Below are 20,721 nucleotides of genomic sequence, written 5' to 3' on the forward strand. Positions count from 1 at the left end.
TTAGAGTCTGATCTCACATGCCCAGCTTCATAGAACTTGCTTGCTGTAAAAAAGCCGCAGGCGACGCATGTTAACCTAGAGTGGGATTTTGGAATGATCCCGTTTCCTCCTCAATGATCCCTGACTTTTCAGGTGTCACCTCCAGACTTTGCATGTGCGGGAGTTCATCCCAGCTGCCAGGGACACAATAATATGGTAGAAGTGTGTATTGTGGGACAGGTAATGGAGAATTTGGATGAATAAGCACATCCTTTTTCAGCACAGCTACACACTGGCAAGAGAGCTGTGAACCTTTTGGGACTTCTCCAATTTTAGATGACACCATGGTTACAGCAGACATTCCATCAACAACCTTGGCTGTTAGTGGCTGTGGTCGAAGGGAAATGAGGGAGGCTGGCCAGAAATCACATCATTTTCAGGCAAAGGTCATATAACAAAATGTTAATGCTTCAGTGTGTTAATTGTTGAAGATGCATGTATAATGTGAAGTATTTGTATTTTATTAGTATTTGGAGATTACCTCCATATGCTTTGTACACAGTTGACTGCACACAGAGGCTTTCGACTTGCGCACCACAAGCTCATCCACTGGTTCGGGAGTTATGCCCTGACAAAACATATATTACACTAGATGGTAATCTTATTTGCACATCATGCACTGTAGATTTTCATCAACTGTTGTAAATGAACTTTAATAAAATTAAAAAAATATTGTGCTATGTCAGTCTTGCTGTTTGGTTGTGCAAGCAAGGGCAGCTGGAACATTTTTGTTTCCATTTTGTACTAAAATGTGCTCTCAGGTACAATAATGCAACAAGATGGTTGGACAAACTTCTTTCAGCAGCACAAGAACATTATGCTGCCATTTGAGGTAGATTGTTGGTTTCAAGTGTGATCGGAAGAAACTGATTAAAAAAATGTATATTATTAAATATATTTCATATCTTTACTTAACCTTTGTGCACTGTTCATTTAGGTATACATTGACCTAATAACCACTTTCCCTGCAATGCTTTTTTAGATTTACGTTTAATAAATAAAATTTATTTTTATTATTATTAATAATATTAATGACTGAGAGAAAACAGGCTGTAGACAGTCCATTTTGACAATAATTGGCGATCTTAGCGGTCGACAGCACGACCTGAAGTACCTACTTCCATATTGTGAAATAGGCCTATACTGGCCTATAAACTTTCCTGACACCCTTTACTCTTCCCTTTGGATGACCTCTGACCTACATTTTGATTTTAATTTAATTTTAGAATATTGTATTTGATCATTCTGAATTACTTAATCTTGAAAACTTGAAGTATATATATATATATATATATATATATATATATATATATATATATATATATATATATATATATATATATATATATATATATATATATATATATATATATGTGTGTGTGTGTGTGTGTGTGTGTATATGTGTGTGTTTGTTTGTGTGTGCACCATAAACTGGTTTGCCAACTGCCATAACATTTTTTAAGGGGACTTTTATTTTGGCATGTGATGTGACGTCATAAGGCTGCGCCGCAACCCTGTGTCTGTTATGATTCGGCTGAAGAAAGGTTTGTGCTTTTAAGCGCTTAGATCGATACAAATCGTTCAATCAAACGTATAGCTTTTATTAACAACGTTAAATAAGCGAATTATTATTTAATGTAATATTGAATTGCTTATTTACCAATAACGCACGTTATTCTTGTGAGCAACGTTAAAGCCAAGCGCCCCATCCACACATGAGTAACATAAAAGGTGCTTCTCATTTTGCTCCTTCTGAATCTGTTTATCGTAAACACGAACTCGGTCTCTGTTTGCAATTTAGCTTCTTTGTTCTTATTGGTATGCTTCTGTAACTGTTTTTAAGACTTTTAACGTTACTTTCATTAATCTAGTATGCTGCAGTATTTATACCTTTGAAATTCCACTTACTTTTAAAATAACTCATGGTCAGTGTTATTTTAATGATATATCACCCACAAATAATTGTTAAATAATCATGATTGATTTTTGCCATAATCGAACAGCCCTATTATGAACTTTTTTTTGAAGCATCAAAGTTTCAGTTGTGTAACTGTTAGTCTATTAAGGGACATAAAGCTCCCTTAATATAATTAATTGATTTTTCTTACTGTTAATTATTCTTATCTTCATCATAACAGTGTCCAAACACAGAAAAAAAACTCCCAGTGAAGCAGCTGAAATCCATGTGACACCGCTATAAAGATGGCGTTTATTAAAGAGGAGAGTGAAGATATGAATATTGAAGAAACATTCAGAGTGAAACAAGAAGATACTGAGGAACAAACAGGTTGGTTTCGTTCGCTAAGATGAACTCTTGTCATTTTTCTCAGTCAAATGTTTACCTCTACAGAAATGAATGATATTTTGAAAGAATTTCTTATTAGTGTCCTTATTAAAGTGCTTTTATTTGGCATGAAGTGAGTCGCTCAAAGTTCCGGCATCCAAGACCAAGTCCTATTTACTTGAATAAGGGAAACATGAAATCTCAAAAACTATTTTACAATAATAATGCATTAAATAACCTATTCACTTCTAAGTTAAATATATTAATTACATTATAATTATTTTGGAGTAAAATCTTTTATTCGCTTGTGAAAGTAATATTTAAAGCTACACTGTGTGATATTTTCCCCCATCTAACGGTGAAAAGGTATATGACCATCCTGTAAATATTAGTTTCTGTTCCACTCAATTCCGATTTCGTTTGAACTCCTACGGTGGACGATTTAGTCCAAGATTAACACGGCAATCCCCCTCTTCACATTCGACACGGTGCCATCGAGTCTTAAATCGCGAAAGTCGAAGCTTGAATTTACGGGTATGTCGCTCTTTGGCTAATGTACTTTCAAGATGGAGGGGCAACATGGCGACCGGCATTCGAACCCCTCACCCGTATGTATTTTCAATGGCATAATATAAACTTATGAGAATATTTTATAACTTGAAAGAAGTAAATATACATTAATGAGCAGCACATGTATTTTTGAAAGAACTACGTTTTTTTTTTTTGCTAAGAATAAACTATAAAAAAAAGTTTACACAGTGAACACAGTGAACCAGATAACGTCAGCATCATCACTGTGGGAGTCGTGAATGCGGATTGAAAACAGACCCGGGAGAGAAGACAATGACAATTGACATCTATGGGTTAGTTAGATTTTTTTTTTAGAAACTACAACTTTATTCAGCATTGTCTTCTCTCCCGGGTCTGTTTTCAATCCGCATTCACGACTCCCACAGTGATGATGCTGACGTTATCTGGTGCACCCGAGCTTCGTTTATAGTCTGAGTGAGATGCACGCTGTAAACAAAACAACCTTTGCAAATGTGTCTGGACTACTTTGATGATTTTATTGAGTAACACTATCTTAAAGGAGCACTCGTTTGAGTTTTACAGTTTTCGATTCCATTCAGCCAATCTCCGGGCGGCATCACTTTTAGCAAAATTTAGCATAGGTTAGACCGTTGACCAAAATTAGATTAGACCAAAAAGTGACTTGAGTTTGCTGCCGTACCAGTGGTAGAGCAGCACACAAACATGTCAAATAATAAAAGTAACATTGTATTTTGTGGTTGCGTTTCAAACAAAAAATTGTTTATTCGTGGAGGATGAAATCCAGTTGGATCTGGAGAGTCGCGCAGTCCTACGTCACCGGACTAACTTCGTGGTACTTTAGACTGCAATGGAAACGCAGACAGCAACCGGTCTGAGGGAAAACGAGATCCTGTGACTAATTGTTCCGGGTAATTTTGGTGGAAATGGGGATTGTGTTTTTGTTTGTTTATAATGGGTTTGATAACTGCCAGTCTGAAAGTTTTTGGCATGTGTTCTAAATAAAGCAAAGAGTTGACTATTGAGAAGAGGTTGTGAGATTACAGGAAACACAATTTTTAGTAGTTTTGGGATCTAGTATACATGTTTTTGGTTTTGATGCTTTACATGTCTAAATGTTTTGATGTCTGATGTTTTGTGCCAGCAAACTGGGGTTAACAGTTATTTGTCTTTTTTGCCTTAGACCTGATGCCACTGAAAGAGGAGAGTGAAGTCTTGAATGAAAAGGAAGAGAAAAATCGGTATGAGAAACATAATGCTTTCATTATGCGCGACAAATTTAGTTCCGTGCAAACTGAAAAGACTTCCTCACGAAAAAGAGCTCAGAAGACAGGAACTGGATTTTATTTCACCTGCTTTGAGTGTGGAGCAGGTTTCAGTCAACCTGAAGACCTTCGAGTCCACATGGGAATTCACAACGGGGAGATGCCACTGAAAGAGGAGAGTGAAGCCCACATGGGAAATTATAATGGAGAGAATGCTTTCACCTGCCAACAGTGTGGAAAGGGTTTCACTCAAAAAGGAAACCTTAAAATCCACATGGGAATCCACAATGGAGAGAAGCCTTACTCCTGTCTACAGTGTGGAAAGACTTTCACTCAAAAAGGAGCCCTTGAACGGCACATAAGAATTCACACTGGAGAGAAGCCTTTCGCTTGCAGACTGTGTGGAAAGAGTTTTACGGTAGAACTAAACCTTAAATATCACATGAACATTCACAATGGAGAGAAGCCATTCATATGTGATCAGTGTGGAAAGACTTTCAGACGTAAAGTGACCCTCAATAACCACATGAAGATTCACTCAAGAGAGAACTGTTTTGAATGTCATCAGTGTGGAAAAAAATTCACTGAAAAAGGAAACCTTAAACTCCACATGAGACTTCACACTGGAGAAAAGCCTTACACATGCACTCAGTGTGGACAGAGTTTCACATATAAAAAATCCCTTGACGTTCACATGAGAAATCACACTGGAGAAAGTCCTTACACTTGCAAACTGTGCGGGAAAGGCTTCACACGGCAACTAAGTCTTGGGTATCACATGAACATTCACACTGGAGAGAAACCATTCTCATGTGAACAGTGTGGAAAGTGTTTCACACGTAAAGTAACCTTAAATCAGCACATGAGGATTCACTCAAGAGAGAACAGTTTTATATGTCATCACTGTGGAAGATGTTGTCGTACCCTGAAAAGCTTTAACAGACATATTAAAACCAGACACAACAGAAAAAATACTTTCAAATGCCCTCAGTGTGGAAAAAGTTTCCGATTCCAAAAAACCCTTAAGACTCACATGAGACTTCACACTGGAGAGAAGCTTTTCAAGTGTCTTCAGTGTGAGAGGAGTTTTGCTTATCAAAGAGACCTAAAACGTCATTTGCAATCCCACTCTGGAAAGACAATGCAGTGTTTAGAGTGTGGCAAGAGGTTTAGAAAAAGGATCAATTTCAAAAACCACCTATGCATCCACTACGGAGGAAGATCATTTAATTGTGATCAGTGTCATAAAAAATTTATTTTGCCAACACACTTACAAATACATATGAAAAGTCATGCATATGTGAGAACTTATTCATGTTCTTTGTGTGGAAGGCGTTTTAAATGGCTCGGCAATTTAAAATGGCACCAGAAAATACGGATATGTGTTAAATTAAGGCTACGTTCACATCGCAGTTGAATGTGGGCCAAATCTGATTATCTGCTTAAATGCGGTTTTTAGGCATTTCACATGACCTTAAATGTGTGTATCATATTTTCTGAACAGGTGGAGCTTCACTCTGCCATGTTTACTTTTAATTGCAACATTAACTTCATTCTACTTTGACCTCAATGCTTTTTCCCTTTTGTATAATGAACACTCCTTTGCTATGTGTAACTGTTTCTGTTACATCTGTTCAAGATAAGTGTTTTCTTTTCTTTTCATTTTGTTTTTTTTCCCCTTCTCATTGATGAACAAACTACACTTGTGTTCAAACTTAAATTGCCCTCAGTGGACAATCTTTTACAGAAAGCTCCACCACCACCTTGTTGTTTTGGATTAATTTGCCTGACTTCTGCCATTTTTTTTAGCCATGCCTTTGTCTTACCCATTAAAGACTACATATGGATCATCACACAAGTCTTCTGAGTCATCTCTTTACTTTCTGTCTGCTGGCATTCACAAGATAATGTATACATAAATATAACTCAATTCATTGTCCTGTTTAAAATATTATTCTGTTAAGAAAAAACTTTTAATAACTTTAGTGATGTAACGTCATATTTAGGCCACATCCAAACGAAGCCAGAGCTTTCTCTAACCAATCTTTTTTTTCCTTCATCTCAAGAAATATTTCTGTACACACGAAACCACGAAGAGAGACTCAAAAGGATGTAGTATACATGCCAGGCCAGTACGTGGTCCCATCATTCTGCAAAAGAAATACACTAAAAATAGAGTTTTTCTACTACTAAAATGCTAGTTTCAGGCTCTAAAACGGCGGATCCGTCTGGACGAAACGCTGATATGATACGATAAAAATTTGTATTCAAAAATCTTTGTGGACGGGGCCTTTGTAAACATTCATTGTATTTGTTGTATATTCATTGTAGTCATTGTAAACATTCAGGGCTTAGCCCAAATCAAGTTGAAATTTCCCCCATATTTACGGCTGCTAAATAAATTACTTCTTTCTTTCTTTCTTTTTCCAATATAGTTGTTCTCTACTTACATCATTCTGAAACCATAAAACATTTTGAAAGTCAAATTTTCACTCCTGCCACCTAAACAGAGGCAAAAAATTATTTTAACTATTTAAAGTTACATACGATAAGTAGGGTAGGAACCTTCCAGAAGAACAACCATCAATAATTCCCTTTTCTTTTTCAGTTCTTTCAGCTCCTCTTTCAAAGCTTTTCTCTTAAGTCTACACATGGCACCTTCTGTCTTCCTCTTTTCATCAAGGTAGATCTTTTATCTGAGGCTACAGAAGCCAGTAGTTCCTTTGTGAGGGACACTGAGGACCCGGAGCCTGGTGGTTGAGAAGCCCTAGCAGTGGGTCTGCTAGAAAGGCAAGTTTGGAAAGCCTTACATTCCTGTTTCCTCAGATTACACTGTTGTCACATAGCAGTGACCGATGCCCAGTAAAGGGCTTTGGGCTCATCCAAGGATCCAAGAAATTTACTTTCTCCCTGTCTGACAGCCCTGACAGTCCCAGTCAGAGAACTCGCTCGCCCACCACTACCAGGTCCATACTCGACCACAGCTCTGGACTGCACCCCTGAAAGTTTTCAGGTTGAGATTTGCAGTAAGGCAATCTCTAACCAGAGGGCTAGGTTTGGTTTCCCAGCATCCATTTGTCTCTCCATTTCCTCTATAAACTCTGCTTGATAAGCAGTGAGGAGAGAGGTGGAATTTAGAGCCCTCACTGCCAGTGCAAAAGAACAATTAATCTTCTGAAAAATTGAGGCTGCTAGGCACTTAGTGAATCCTGGCAGTGAAGCTGAAGCAGATGAAAAGGCTGCCCTGCGGTTAGGGTTGAGATGATGTGTCACTGACAGCTCAACAGGAGGGGAATTTGACATCCCTAATTCCTCCATGTTATTAACATCGTTTTTATAGGAACCCAGTGAGGAAAAGGTTTATCTTTGTATTGCACACGTAGACTGCTGTAATGAGCCATTTCACGCATGGGGGATATGACAGCAGTCTCTTGCCGTTATAGAAATCTCTCTCTGTCCCCTGGCCTGTCTGCATAATGTTAGCCATGTGGTGTAAGGTACAGTGGCGATGAAACTCGCTAAAAACCAGTCCACCTTATTGAGCCTGAAAAAACAAACTAAACTCAAACTTGTTCAAACTAAACTCAAACTTACCTGGGCAGAAACCGAAACTGGCTTCATGTAACAGGCTACTGAATTTATTTTGTTTGTATGTATGGACAAACACATTGGTAGTACTTAGCAAAACAACCAACCACTTATGAGGCTATACAATCATCAATAAAAATAAGTGTTAGAATATATTCCTAGATGCATTTCATTGTCAGGAAATATCAGGTTGATTTAATAAATTTTGTGGAAAATGCAAATACAATCATTATGATGTCTATCTGCTCAGGGTATACCAGTATTGCACTGTGAAAGCCACAAACCTAATGAATTCCTGCATATTGCAAGGAGATAGCATCTGCAGTGGACTCATCTGTACATCGATTGTTCAAAGCTGGGTCCTGTGTGGCTGCAGCATAATATCTTACAGGTATAAATCCTTTTTAATTGATTAATAAATTGTTTAATAACATTGTACACATGCTAGTTTTTATGACAGAGTAAAATATTTTCATTACTTCTGGAGCTGCCCGTTTGCTGAGTTTCAAATTATTATTACTAAACAGCAAGCAGAAACTATGCAAAAGCGGCACTCAGTGTCTGAATCCACTCCTTCAAGTTCACTATATTAGTGGAGTAATGTAGGGAATAATAAATAAGGCTATATGAGACAATATTCAAAATAATAATAATGGCATATTTTAGGGATATTTGCCCAAAAATCTAAATTCTTTTTATTTAAATGCACTCACACTGATGTTGTTTCAAACCTGTATGAATTAATTTCTCATAAATTAATTTCTCTAATGAATCTAAATTCAGCTACTGAGAAAATCATGGCTGTTGTAGCCTAAACGTTTATATGTAATATATTTTATATTGAATCAAATAAAATATTTCTTTATAAAGCTTCTTTTGTAATTCTGTTTGAAGCTGTTCATTTAACACAATGACTTTAAAATGTTGGGTGTCATTTCTCAGACACATTTGGTGTATGATTAATTACAGTATTATGCTAATCAAGCATGAAGCGCCAGAATGACCAACTACTTCTGGTGGATTTTGAAGTGCGCATCCCCTGGACAATTTGCTGAGGAGCTAATAGTACACACACACACACACACACACACACACACACACACACACACACACACACACACACACACACACACACACACACACACACACACACACACACACAGATATAGGGAGGTTTTGTTTTTTGCCATGTTGGTACTGTTTGCAGCAGGTCTTAATTCTTTTGCTACTGTACTTTGAGCTGAGTTGAATTGTAAATTAACTTACAGTTTCCTGCAAAAGTGCCCAAGTCTAAATTGAGCATAAACATGCAAACACAGGTGCGTATGCATATCATACACATACAGATGAACATACACACACTTTTGACACCTGGTTTTGTTAATAATATGGATCACATGTTTTTGTTGCCAAATTGATTTTGGACCATTTTTTAATAACTGAAAAAGTATGCATGTCTATCTGCTTGAATTGTATCGATCACAGAGATAGCATTGATATGAATGAAGGTGGTTCAATATAAAATGAAATAAATAAAAAATAGCTCAGATGTAGTAAACTACTTTTGCCAAGTTGCAGTAGCTTAGCTTGCTACATTTCCTAGCTACCCCCAGCTTCAGTGTAGTGAAGCTTAATTTAATGTAGAGTAACTGGTATCTTAGCTCACTACATTTTCCAAGTAGCTTGCCCAACACTGCTCCTTGTGCCTGAATAATTAAATACACGTGCACATGTGCAATTTGCTGTAGTTGTCCAGCCCTTGCCCACCTGCACATCCCAGCTGATATACAATGTAGTCTTGATTTGGGTGGTCACTTTGCAAGTGAAAGTTTGAAAGGGTTTTAAATCTTCAAAATCAAGTAAAATGACTCAAAATCAAGTAACTTAAGCATGCCAAAGTCAACTTTAATCATATAAAATGTAATTTCCAAACCGCAAAATTGTGGCCGGTGAAAATGCTGAGTGGCTAGTTACTTCGGAAAACCACTAGCCACGGTGGCTGGTGAGCAAAAAAGTTAATGTCAAGCCCTGTATATATAAATATATATATATATATATATATATATATATATATATATATATATATATATATATATATATATATATATATAAATAATATCAGATCACATCCCCCCTCATTTCCATCAATAGGGGGGAGGGGGAGATGTGAGATAATTTTTTAGGGGTTTTTACTGAGTCAAAGTACTATTCTGCCATACATTATAGAAAAACGCCACATTTTATTTTGTGTCACCATACTTGGTCGTTCAGCTATTTGTGTAACTGTATTTAAATAGGGAAAATGTGGAAGTGTTTGGTCGCTGGGCTTAGTGGGCTAAGCTAAAATGGTATCAGAATGTCACCGTGCGTCAGAGTGATTAAGTGCACGCACTGATACGAGAGGCATGTATCAACTCGTCTTAATGGAATGATTATGTTTACAGTGTGCAATATAACATGAGTTCATGTTTCGCGTGTAACAAAAATACTTACCTGTACAGCGCTGTTTCCTCTGTCCTAAAAACGGCCTGATGATTTCCTTGTTTTATGAAGTCCCTTCTTCAGAAATACGTAACGAGTTCTGATTGGGCCAGTACTTCCCGTGTTGTGATTGGACAGCAGCTTAGCGCACTTTGCCCGGAAAGGTCCCGCCTCTTACCATAACGGGGAGATGCAAGCGCTGAATGCGCGCTCTTCTCCACGTGGGAGAGTAACAAGACCATGCACCCTTATTTTGCGTGTTCTTGTGGGCGGAGGGTTAGTCAACAAACGGTTCTAGTGACGTCATTACATCCCTGTACTTCCTGCTGTAGTCCAAACCGGCCGTTCGCTGTAGGCTTTGAAAGGGAACTTCTGTTAAATAAAATATCTCGCTTGGCATTGAACTTTGAGCTTTATAATTTTACAGGTATTATTTATGCTCTAACAGCAACATTTCACACTAACTAAAGTTTGAAAGATGGAATCGCGAAGAACGAGACCTTTAATATGCACATCAACGTTTGAACAATGTTACCATGGGAGTGAACAGAGTTGTCAGAACGCTTACATTTACATTTATGCATTTAGCAGACGCTTTTATCCAAAGCGACTTACAACTCAGGAGTACAGGAAGCGATCCATCAAGAAGAGGCAATGAAACGCAAAAAGTGCCCTAAATACCAAGATTTCAACCCGTTCTCACTCCCAAGGCGTCAAAATCCGAAGCAAGTCAAGTGCCACAATTAAGACGCTAAAGGTGCCCCTGGGCGTCATTTTGCGACGCGCTGGGTGCTCCATTCATTACAATGATAAACCTTTGGCGTCATAAACAGACACATTTAATTATTTGCGTTTATAAAAGCGGACATGATTTTATTAATATTTAAAGGCTACTTTTATATTTTGGAGCAACTAACTCCACTCCTACCCTAAACCTACCCATATCTAAACAATATAAAACACATAACAGGCAAATAAATGTACAGTCACACGTATTTTTTGCAAAAACTAACCAAAGCAGTATAAAAATATTAACTCATGTTGCATTCCAAGTCTTCTGAAGTCCTACGATGTCTTCATGTGAAGAACTGAGTTGATCTTGATGTTTTAATCGCTGAAATGATGATCCCGCTGCCCCGTGAACGAACTCATTCATATCTCATTCAAATAATTCAAAAGACTCCTGAGCATGACGCAATCGGTCACAAGACACACGAGAGCCAATGACATTTTACAATCAATGCTGACGTAATGACGCAATTGGTCACAAGACATACGAGAGCCAATGCAATTTCACTATGAAATCTCACTTAACGGGCACCAATATTTGAAATTTGATTGTGTTTGTTGATGATCTTCTGCGGATGGAGATGCTGATCGCTTTTGGGGATTTTCTTCATACAAATCAATCGTTTGGCCTCGGAAAACTTGGATTATTTAACTTTTTTGAATAACTCGTGGATGCAGTCGTATGTTATATCCTGTGTTTTATATCATGTTCAGACAAATGGGTAGGTTTAGGGATGGGATGGGGTTGGGTTACATGTTAAGCATTACTAAATAGCGTAAATAAAATAAATGTTAATAAAATTATGCTTGCTGATTAAATTGAAAAACACACTCCAACATGTCATAATGGCAAAATTATAAACTAATACAATTTCACCATGACGATAACATTACTAATACCCAGTGCGTATGTGTATGACGCCAAAGGTTTCTCACTGAAATGAATGGAACACCCAGCGCGTCGAAACATGACGCCTTGGGGCACCTTTAGCGTCTTAATTGTGACGCGGAAGGCACTTGACCATGCTTCGGTTTTTGACGCCTTGGGAGTGAGAATGGGTTGAAGATTTGTATACTACTCAGAGTAGCAAAAAAACAGAAAAAGGGAAGAAGAGAAAGGGAGGAGGATTTTGGCTCATGGAAGAGATGAGTTTTTACCTGTCTTTTGAATGAAGCGAGTGATTGTGTCGCGCGTATATGGAGGACAGAAGATCATTCCACCAACCAGTAACAATGAAAGAAAAAGTTCTGGAGAGGGATTTCATGCCTCTCTGTGATGGTACCACAAGCCTCCGCTTGTTAGCTGAGCGAAGGCTTCTGGTGGGGGTGTAGACTCATAGGAGTGAGTCGAAGTATGTGGATGTTGAGCTTCTAGAAGAGCCACAATCTTAATAAAGTTTGACTTTATCTGTTTTGTTGTGTAAGGCCGCCCAAATCGTCCCAATGGAGGCTAACGATCGGCGGGTGAAGGTCGCTGCGCGTTCGTCTTTTCAGCAGGGATTTTATTCCAATTCCTCATTATCTGACTCCATTTAATCATAATTTAGAATTTAGGTTAGAATGCCAATTGGTTATTTGGTCATTTATATTTAATAGTTTGACTACACATTTAATTATTCCGTTTAACCCTTTGTTGAAATTATACCCAACCTGAATAATTCCAGAGCAAGTCAGAATCAATCAAAGTGTAACAATTTATTAACAGTCAGGTAAATGTATAATGCCAATTACATAGTCAATTCAAAGGTTATTCATATATAACATCAAATACTCTGAAGTAAAGAATGAAATGTATACCTGACTTCTGAAAATTACATAATGCTGGCTATCTTGAGACATCCAACATTAAAGGCTGACCTGTTTAAAGTGTCAAGCCCTGAGCTCTTTGCAACATTTCCTTAAATACCCAGAACCAGATCCATACCCAGAACCATTTGAAACTCTTTCAAATGGAAACACGAGTTCACAATAGGAATTTGCATTGATCAAGTCCTACAGACTTGAGAAGAGAGGCCAAATGGCTGAAAGCCACACCCACCATACACCAAGGAAAGATATCTTTAAACTCTTAAAACATTTAGGATGTTCTAGTTTACTTCTGTGGAGTAGAGATATTTGTACCAGTCGCACTGAGACATTTCAAATGATATCAAACACATATAATACTGTATCGTGAGGATTGACATTGTAACAAAGAGATTTCTGGTGCATTTCAGGTGATCTGAAGTTTGTGGGAGCAGGAGTTTGGGGGAAGTTTCATGTAAAAGGAATGGCATGTAAATTAGAGTCATTCATAGATGGTTCACTCAGTGTGATGTCGTCTCGGACAGAGACACTAACTGTATGAATGAGTTCAGATGCTAATTTGCTTTGTTTTCTCAGAGCGATTAGACATTTCGGAATCTACTATGTTTTTCCAGCCTTACAGTTGACATTCCTTTTAGCACAGCTCCATCTAGTGGATGTATAATGCAAACCCAGTCAAACGTTTGATTGCAGTATCTTCTATTCAATTATACACTTTATAATTCGGTGCACCCTATATATGAAAACAGTTCTAAAATAGGCCACTTATTGAAGGTGCTCCTTATAGTGCGGAAAATATGGTATACTTTTCAGAAAATAACAAAGTTCAGATGACACTTTATGAGTAATTAATGCCAAAAACCAACCAATTCAAAGGGGTTCACAATCTCATCCTTCATGTCCCTGTATATGTCAAAACAAACAGTAACAACATCTTCAGAGGTTGCCTACATGTGTGGAAAGTACTTACCCTTCAGAAAAGAATAACATTTTATCAGTGGCACTGACATGAAGTGCTCTGCCAACCGTGCATCAGATCAGATCAATGAGGCAGAAGAAATCATGAGCATGATCAATCTTCAATGTTCTGAAGTCCTCAAATCATTTAAAAAATGTTAAGTCATGCATGGCCATTAAAATGGATGAGTGTGTGTGGAGTAAAATGATCAGATGTTTCAGTTTTCTGGGGGGAGTCGCAGTTTTTGGTGTTTATTCCCTAAATGAAGCCATTCTCAGAAATGTCCCTGTTTTACAGCACATTTAAAACACCCCACAAATACATTGCAAATAATGTATTTATTATTAAATATAAAACTAAATAATTAACTAAATATAATCAAAAGGAAAGTATAAAGAGATAAAGGACATAAATAACAAACAATACAAAAAAAGAAGTGGTCATGGCAATTGGATGAAGCTCGTTCAGCTGAAAGTTGCTTTGATTTCAAACAGATACAGGTCCTTCTCAAAAAATTAGCATATGTGATAAAAGTTCATTATTTTCCATAATGTAATGATAAAAATTAATCTTTCATATATTTTAGATTCATTGCACACCAACTGAAATATTTCAGATCTTTTATTGTTTTAATACTGATGATTTTGGCATACAGCTCATGAAAACCCAAAATTAATCTACATTTTTTTTTGCATATTTCATCCAACCAATAAAAGAAAAGTGTTTTTAATACAAAAAAAGTCAACCTTCAAATAATTATGTTCAGTTATGCACTCAATACTTGGTTGGGAATCCTTTTGCAGAAAATGTGGCATGTTATGGAGGCCATCAGCCTGTGGCACTGCTGAGGTGTTATGGAGGCCCAGGATGCTTCGATAGCGGCCTTAAGCTCATCCAGAGTGTTGGGTCTTGCGTCTCTCAACTTTCTCTTCACAATATCCCACAGATTCTCTATGGGGTTCAGGTCAGGAGAGTTGGCAGGCCAATTGAGCACAGTAATACCATGGTCAGTAAACCATTTACCAGTGGTTTTGGCATTGTGAGCAGGTGCCAGGTCGTGTTGAAAAACGAAATCTTCATCTCCATAAAGCTTTTCAGCAGATTGAAGCATGAAGTGCTCCAAAATCTCCTGATAGCTAGCTGCATTGACCCTGCCCTTGATAAAACACAGTGGACCAACACCAGCAGCTGACATGGCACCCCAGACCATCACTGACTGTGGGTACTTGACACTGGACTTCAGGCATTTTGGCATTTCCTTCTCCCCAGTCTTCCTCCAGACTATGGGTGCGTCTCAATCAGCTCACTAGTTCAGTTGTCAGGGCACTGATCAGGGAGTCAGCCCATTGACTTACGTCCTGATCAGTGCCCTGACTAGTGAACTAGGGAGCTGATTGAGACGCAGGATATGGCACCTTGATTTCCGAATGACATGCAACATTTGCTTTCATTCGAAAAAAGTACTTTTGTCCACTGAGCAATAGTCCAGTGCTGCTTCTCTGTAGTCCAAAAGTGGCTTGAGAATGTAGCCCATTTCCTGCACACGCCTGTGCACGATGGCTCTGGATGTTTCTACTCCAGACTCAGTCCACTGCTTCCGCAGGTCCACCAAAGTCTGGAATCGGTCCTTCTCCACAATCTTCCTCAGGGTCCGGTCACCTCTTCTCATTGTGCAGCGTTTTTTGCCACGCGTTTTCCTTCCCACAGACTTCCCACTGAGGTGCCTTGATACAGCACTCTGGGAACAGCCTATTCCTTCAGTATTCGTTACTATTTGTTTTCTTTCTGTGTCTTACCCTTTCGCTTGAGGGTGTCAATGATGGCCTTCTGGACAGCAGTCGGGTCGGCAGTCTTACCCATGATTGCGGTTTTGAGTAATGAACCAGGCTGGGAGTTTTTAAAAGCCTCAGGAATCTTTTGCAGGTGTTTAGAGTTAATTAGTTGATTCAGATGATTAGGTTAATAGCTCGTTTAGAGAACCTTTTCATGATATGCTAATTTTTTGAGACAGGAATTTTGGGTTTTCATGAGCTGTATGCCAAAATCATCAGTATTAAAACAATAAAAGACCTGAAATATTTCAGTTGGTGTGCAATGAATCTAAAATATATGAAAGTTTAATTTGTATCATTACATTATGGAAAATAATGAACTATCACATATGCTAATTTTTTGAGAAGGACCTGTATATACACATTACACATTTGTATTACACTGATCACAAATATCTTTCTTCAGAGTAACTGCACTGATCATTGTAGAAATTGCTCTTTTTTCTAAACCTCTTGTCAGTTATGCTCCATCTAGGGAAAAGAGTGCAACATTAAACACTCTGAAAATGCTGTGAATTTGGAACAATTATGATTTATTAATTTGGGACTCTTTACTCAGGAACTGACCATGCCAAAATAAACAAAACTTAAAAAAATAAAATAAACATCTCTTTCCTAATACTCCTTAGTTTACAGTAAACAAAATGGGCAGACCCTTTACTTTCCAAAACACCCAGTATGTGCAATGTATTTTCAATCAATATCAGTATAAGAAAACAAATATACAATCAATATTCCTCAGATACAAATAATATTCAATTCAAACAAGCAATAAATACTTGCAGTCTCTAATACTCTTAAAGGTAGGGTAGGTAAGAATTGGTTAAAAAACTTTTTATATATCAATATATTGGTTTAAACGCTCTTTATATATCAATACATAATTAAAATGTAAGTACTCTAAAAAAGAAACTATAAAATTTGAGTGTCTGTAGACCTCTCACGACTGTTTTAAAGACAGCTCATTATTTCCATTCACTCCACCTTCTCCCTTCTGGACTCTTTCCAAAGCCACGCCCCCAAAATACATGAACGCGCCTCACCCACCGCTCAGCTGGAAGACACGAAAGCTGTGTCCCAATTCAAGGGCTGCGTCCTCTGAAGGCTGTGTCCTTCGAAGTGCGCGGCCGACGCGGCCTTCAAAGGACGCACCGAGACTTGTTTACAGTGGAAGGTATAGCGGATTGCGTCACCGCGGCGCGATGAAGACTGTCCCAATTCAAAGGTCCTTCGAAGGCTCCTTCAATATAACGCCTGCAAATGCGTCCTTCTTTTCCCGTGAAACGAAGGATACTCGGATGGATGCTTCGCAGCCTTGCCAACCCCAGAATTCATTGCGCGCCGCGACGTCAGATTTTTTGTTTAAAGAAAGCCAGATTACACATAAATGTAACGTAAGCATTGGGATTCAATTTACTCCAGTAGCCTTATCTAATGATAAAAAAAAAAATGCAATAAATATTCAAATGTCGACTAATAGGCAATGTAACTAACATGCGAGTTTATATAGTTTATACTCTTTATTATGTACATAAATGGACGGAAGTGAACATCTTTAGTTGCTTTGTTGTTAGGCAGTTCAGTTTGTTACTGCTACTCTTCAACGGCAGCTGTCACAGTTGCTAAACATTACAAATGCTGCAACAAAATATATTTACTCTGTATTAGAGTTTAAACTTCATCTCAGAGGCAAATATTGTAGTTCAATGAAAAACTGACTTTTTATACATGGATATTAGATTTTGATATTGTTTAAAAAATATGAACATTATAGAATCCAAAAATAAAATACACTAAAATATGTCTCAAGATCCGGGATAGGAACCATTGGTCCTAGAGGGCCGCTGTCCTGCAGAGTTCAGCTCATAGAACAGTTATGCATGTTCAAATATGTTATGGTTTGATTTTAAGGATGTAAGTTCATTTAATTTATTCATCACTCTTTCTGAAAACATCTATTTATATTGTCTCTATTGTGCAGCCCATCCAGGGTCTCCACCCTGCTCAATAAAAGTTTACATAAAACCCTTTCTTCCATTATTTTTTTATGTACAGTTCATTTAACATTTTATTTAGTTTTTCCCATCTTAAACGTAACTTATCTTGTAAATACTTGTAAACAAGTACTGTAAATATGTTTTTTAGAACAATTTATTGTTTCATTTACAAATTAATTGACATGACAAAAATAAATGTAGCCAACAGAATAATTGATTTCATTTACAAAACTTGCATGACAAATATGTAAACAATTTATTGGTTTCATTAAAAGAAATTTGCATTACAAAAATAAACAATGCAGAGAAATAACTTTTTATTTACAAATAAAAGCTGAAGTCCCTCTGAAATGGGCCTAGCGACGCCCATGGTCCTCAGGGCTGGAGGCCATGAATGCCTGTCCCAACACCTCATCCATGAGGACAAACCATGGCCAAGTTTTCCACTCCCTCACCTGTCCCAGGACACTTGCAATCCTAATGCAGAGAAAATAAACATTCCTGTTAAAAACAATAAACACAAAAGCAATACATGTCAGCAAAGATGTGTCTATTAACTTGCATACATGTATTTTTTTTTAGTTGTCCCAATTTTTTTTTTGTATACCTGCAAGGCAGGGGTGGAATTTTAATTATGATGCAGCTATACATTTTGTATACATGTATTATAGATGTATACAAAATACTCCAGAAATCATATTTCTAGATACTCAAATTTGGTTAAAACATTTGTAGACACAGCTTTTATGATAGACAATTGTTATCAACTGGATAAGGGGGGCTATAAGTAAGGGATAATGTACACCCAGCCTGCTGTTATCGCAGAATAAACCCAGACAGAGTGATCAGTGTCAATCCACACTGGCCGAGTTTTTCGGCCGGGTAAATAAACACTAATTTGCTGCCCTTATTTTAATAAAGCTGTCTGCTAACTGCTCCATAAAACAAAACAAAATATTACATCAGATCACCTAAGGATAAAGCCGCAGTGGTAACGCAGGCGTCAAGTTCACGTTAAGAAATAAAGACCCCAGGTTTTTAACACGTTTCGTTGGTTATTTGAGTAAATTAAAACACAATACTTACATTTATATTTGTATTCCTCTGCCGTGGGATGGCAGGCTAGTGGGATGGGCTAGGCTGCGAAGAATCCGTTCAATCCTTCGCGTTCCGGGGAGATAGGGTTGCCAGGTCTCTGCAACAAAACTAACCCAAAACTGCCAATGCAATTTTCTCCATTGAGCGGCCAAATTCTCCCCTGAATTTGTGCGTTTGGGGATGGTGGAGCGCCGAAATCGTACTTACAGTGTTGAAAATCAACCCGTGGAAATATTTTTTTACCCGCAACAACAACATAAAAGTAGCCCAATTCGGCGTGAAAACCGCGGCCTTGGCAACACCGTCGGCAAGCCGCATTAGAAGGCTCCTTCGAATTGGGACAGCCTCGTCGCTCTGCGGTGACGCAATCGGCCTTCAAATGCGGCCTTAGGAGGATGCAGCTCCTGAATTGGGACACAGCCATTGTCTCTATATTGCTTGCCTTCGCTGACAGCAAAACCCGGCACCGTGCATTTTGAATGCTTTTGCCCTTCCTAGGGGTTGCGCGCATGTGTGGGCAGAACCTGTAGCGAAAGCGGTGGTTGCCGTGGTAGCGAGAGAGAGTGACAGTCACCCAAGCCAATCATTTGTTTCATCCCGAACAAAAATAATGAGCGGGGTTAATTGCAGATTAAAAAGTCTAGTCACTTGATTTTTAAAATCTCTTTTTTCAGAGTACTTACATTTTAATTAAAACTAAAAACAAACAAAAAAACAAGTGTTTTAGATCATTCTTACCTACCCTACATTTAACACATTAAAACTCTGCACTATACAATTAAAAACTCACTCTCGTAACATTGTACTAAGGTAAACGTCTATTTCTTTTCACAATGGGATTGCAAATGTCGTTTTAGGTCTGTGTGAAATGTGAAACTTTGCTCGCACTGAAGACACTTGTAAGGTTTCTCACCAGTGTGAACTCTCACGTGACTCTTAAGGTTTCCTTTCGTTGTGAAACTCCTTCCACACTGAGGGCAGGTGAAAGGCTTCTCTCCAGTGTGAATTCTTATGTGATCCTCAAGGCTTGCTCTGTATTTGAAACTCTTTCCACACTGATGGCATATGTAAGGATTCACTTCAATGTGACTTTTTACATGATTCTTAAGGCGAGTCCTGTCTGTGAAACTCCTTTCGCAGTGATGACATATAAAACAGTTCTCACCTGAATGAATCCTCATGTGATGATTTAGGTTTTCTTTATATCTGAAACTCTTTCCACACTGCTCACAAACAAATGGCTTCTCTCCCTTGTGAATCATCATGTGAGTCTTAAGAGTTCCTTTTAATGCAAAACTCTTCCCACACTGTTGGCAGGTGAAAGGCTTCTCTCCAGTGTGATTTCTCATGTGGACATTAAGGTGTCTTCTCTGTTTAAAACTCTTTCCACACTGAGAGCATATGAAGGGCTTCTCTCCAGTGTGAACACTCATGTGAACCTCAAAACTTTCTTTTAGTGTGAAGCTCTTTCCACACAGCTCACAGGTGTAAGGTATCTCTCTATGGCTACTCATGTGGGCATTAAGGTCTCTTTTCTGTTTAAAACTCTTTTCACACTGAGAGCATATGTATGGCTTCTCTCCAGTGTGAAATCTCATGTGAATTTTAAGATTTCCTTGTAGCGAGAAGCTCTTCCCACACTGTTGGCAGGTGAAAGGCTTCTCTCCAGTGTGAACTCTTATGTGGGCTTTCAGGGTTTTTTTCAGTGTAAAACTCTTACCACATTGAGGGCATATGAATGGCTTCTCTCCATCGTGAATTTTTAAGTGGTCTTTAAGGCTTTCTTTTCGACCGAAACTCTTTCCACACTGTTGGCAGGTCAAAGGGCTCTCTCCAGTGTCAACTCTCATCTGGAGGTTTCTAGTTTCTGTTGTCTGTGAACAGAGGTGGGTAGAGTAGCCAAAATCTTTACTCAAGTAAAAGTACAAGTACTTACGGAAATATTTACTCAAGTAAAAGTAAAAGTAACAATCGTAATAGTTACTTGAGTAAGAGTAAAAAAGTATTAGATGAAAAAACTACTCAAGTACTTAGT

General features: G+C 38.0%; 2 protein-coding genes across 3 annotated transcripts; one reads left to right on the forward strand and one right to left on the reverse strand.

Moving 5' to 3' along the window:
* The first annotated feature begins 1,506 nt into the window (after positions 1-1,506).
* On the forward strand, positions 1,507-5,989 carry LOC137048785 (oocyte zinc finger protein XlCOF6-like). Of its 2 annotated transcripts, none has more exons than XM_067427060.1 (3): positions 1,507-1,583; positions 2,178-2,326; positions 4,056-5,989. In XM_067427060.1, the coding sequence occupies exons 2-3, from the start codon at positions 2,242-2,244 to the stop codon at positions 5,552-5,554; spliced, it is 1,584 nt and encodes a 527-aa protein (XP_067283161.1). In that variant the 5' UTR covers positions 1,507-1,583; positions 2,178-2,241; the 3' UTR covers positions 5,555-5,989. The 2 variants fall into 2 exon arrangements, with proteins under 2 accessions (XP_067283161.1, XP_067283160.1); XM_067427059.1 differs by having other exon boundaries at positions 1,540-1,770.
* Positions 5,990-19,116: 13,127 nt separating this feature from the next.
* LOC137049708 (oocyte zinc finger protein XlCOF6-like) lies at positions 19,117-20,561 on the reverse strand. The gene has a single exon (XM_067428330.1). It carries the CDS (start codon positions 20,534-20,536, stop codon positions 19,505-19,507), a length of 1,032 nt encoding a protein of 343 aa, XP_067284431.1. The 5' UTR covers positions 20,537-20,561; the 3' UTR covers positions 19,117-19,504.
* Positions 20,562-20,721: the final 160 nt, after the last annotated feature.

This window comes from Pseudorasbora parva, chromosome 20 (genome assembly GCF_024679245.1).
Source record: "Pseudorasbora parva isolate DD20220531a chromosome 20, ASM2467924v1, whole genome shotgun sequence".
NCBI classification, from domain to species: domain Eukaryota; kingdom Metazoa; phylum Chordata; class Actinopteri; order Cypriniformes; family Gobionidae; genus Pseudorasbora; species Pseudorasbora parva.

Coding starts and splice junctions, on each gene's coding strand:
- LOC137048785 (XM_067427060.1), top strand. CDS start 2,242: ATGGCGTTTATTAAAGAGGAGAGTGAAGATATGAATATTGAAGAAACA. Junction 2,327..4,055: donor AGATACTGAGGAACAAACAG/GTTGGTTTCGTT, acceptor TTTTTGCCTTAG/ACCTGATGCCACTGAAAGAG.
- LOC137049708 (XM_067428330.1), bottom strand. CDS start 20,536: ATGAGAGTTGACACTGGAGAGAGCCCTTTGACCTGCCAACAGTGTGGA.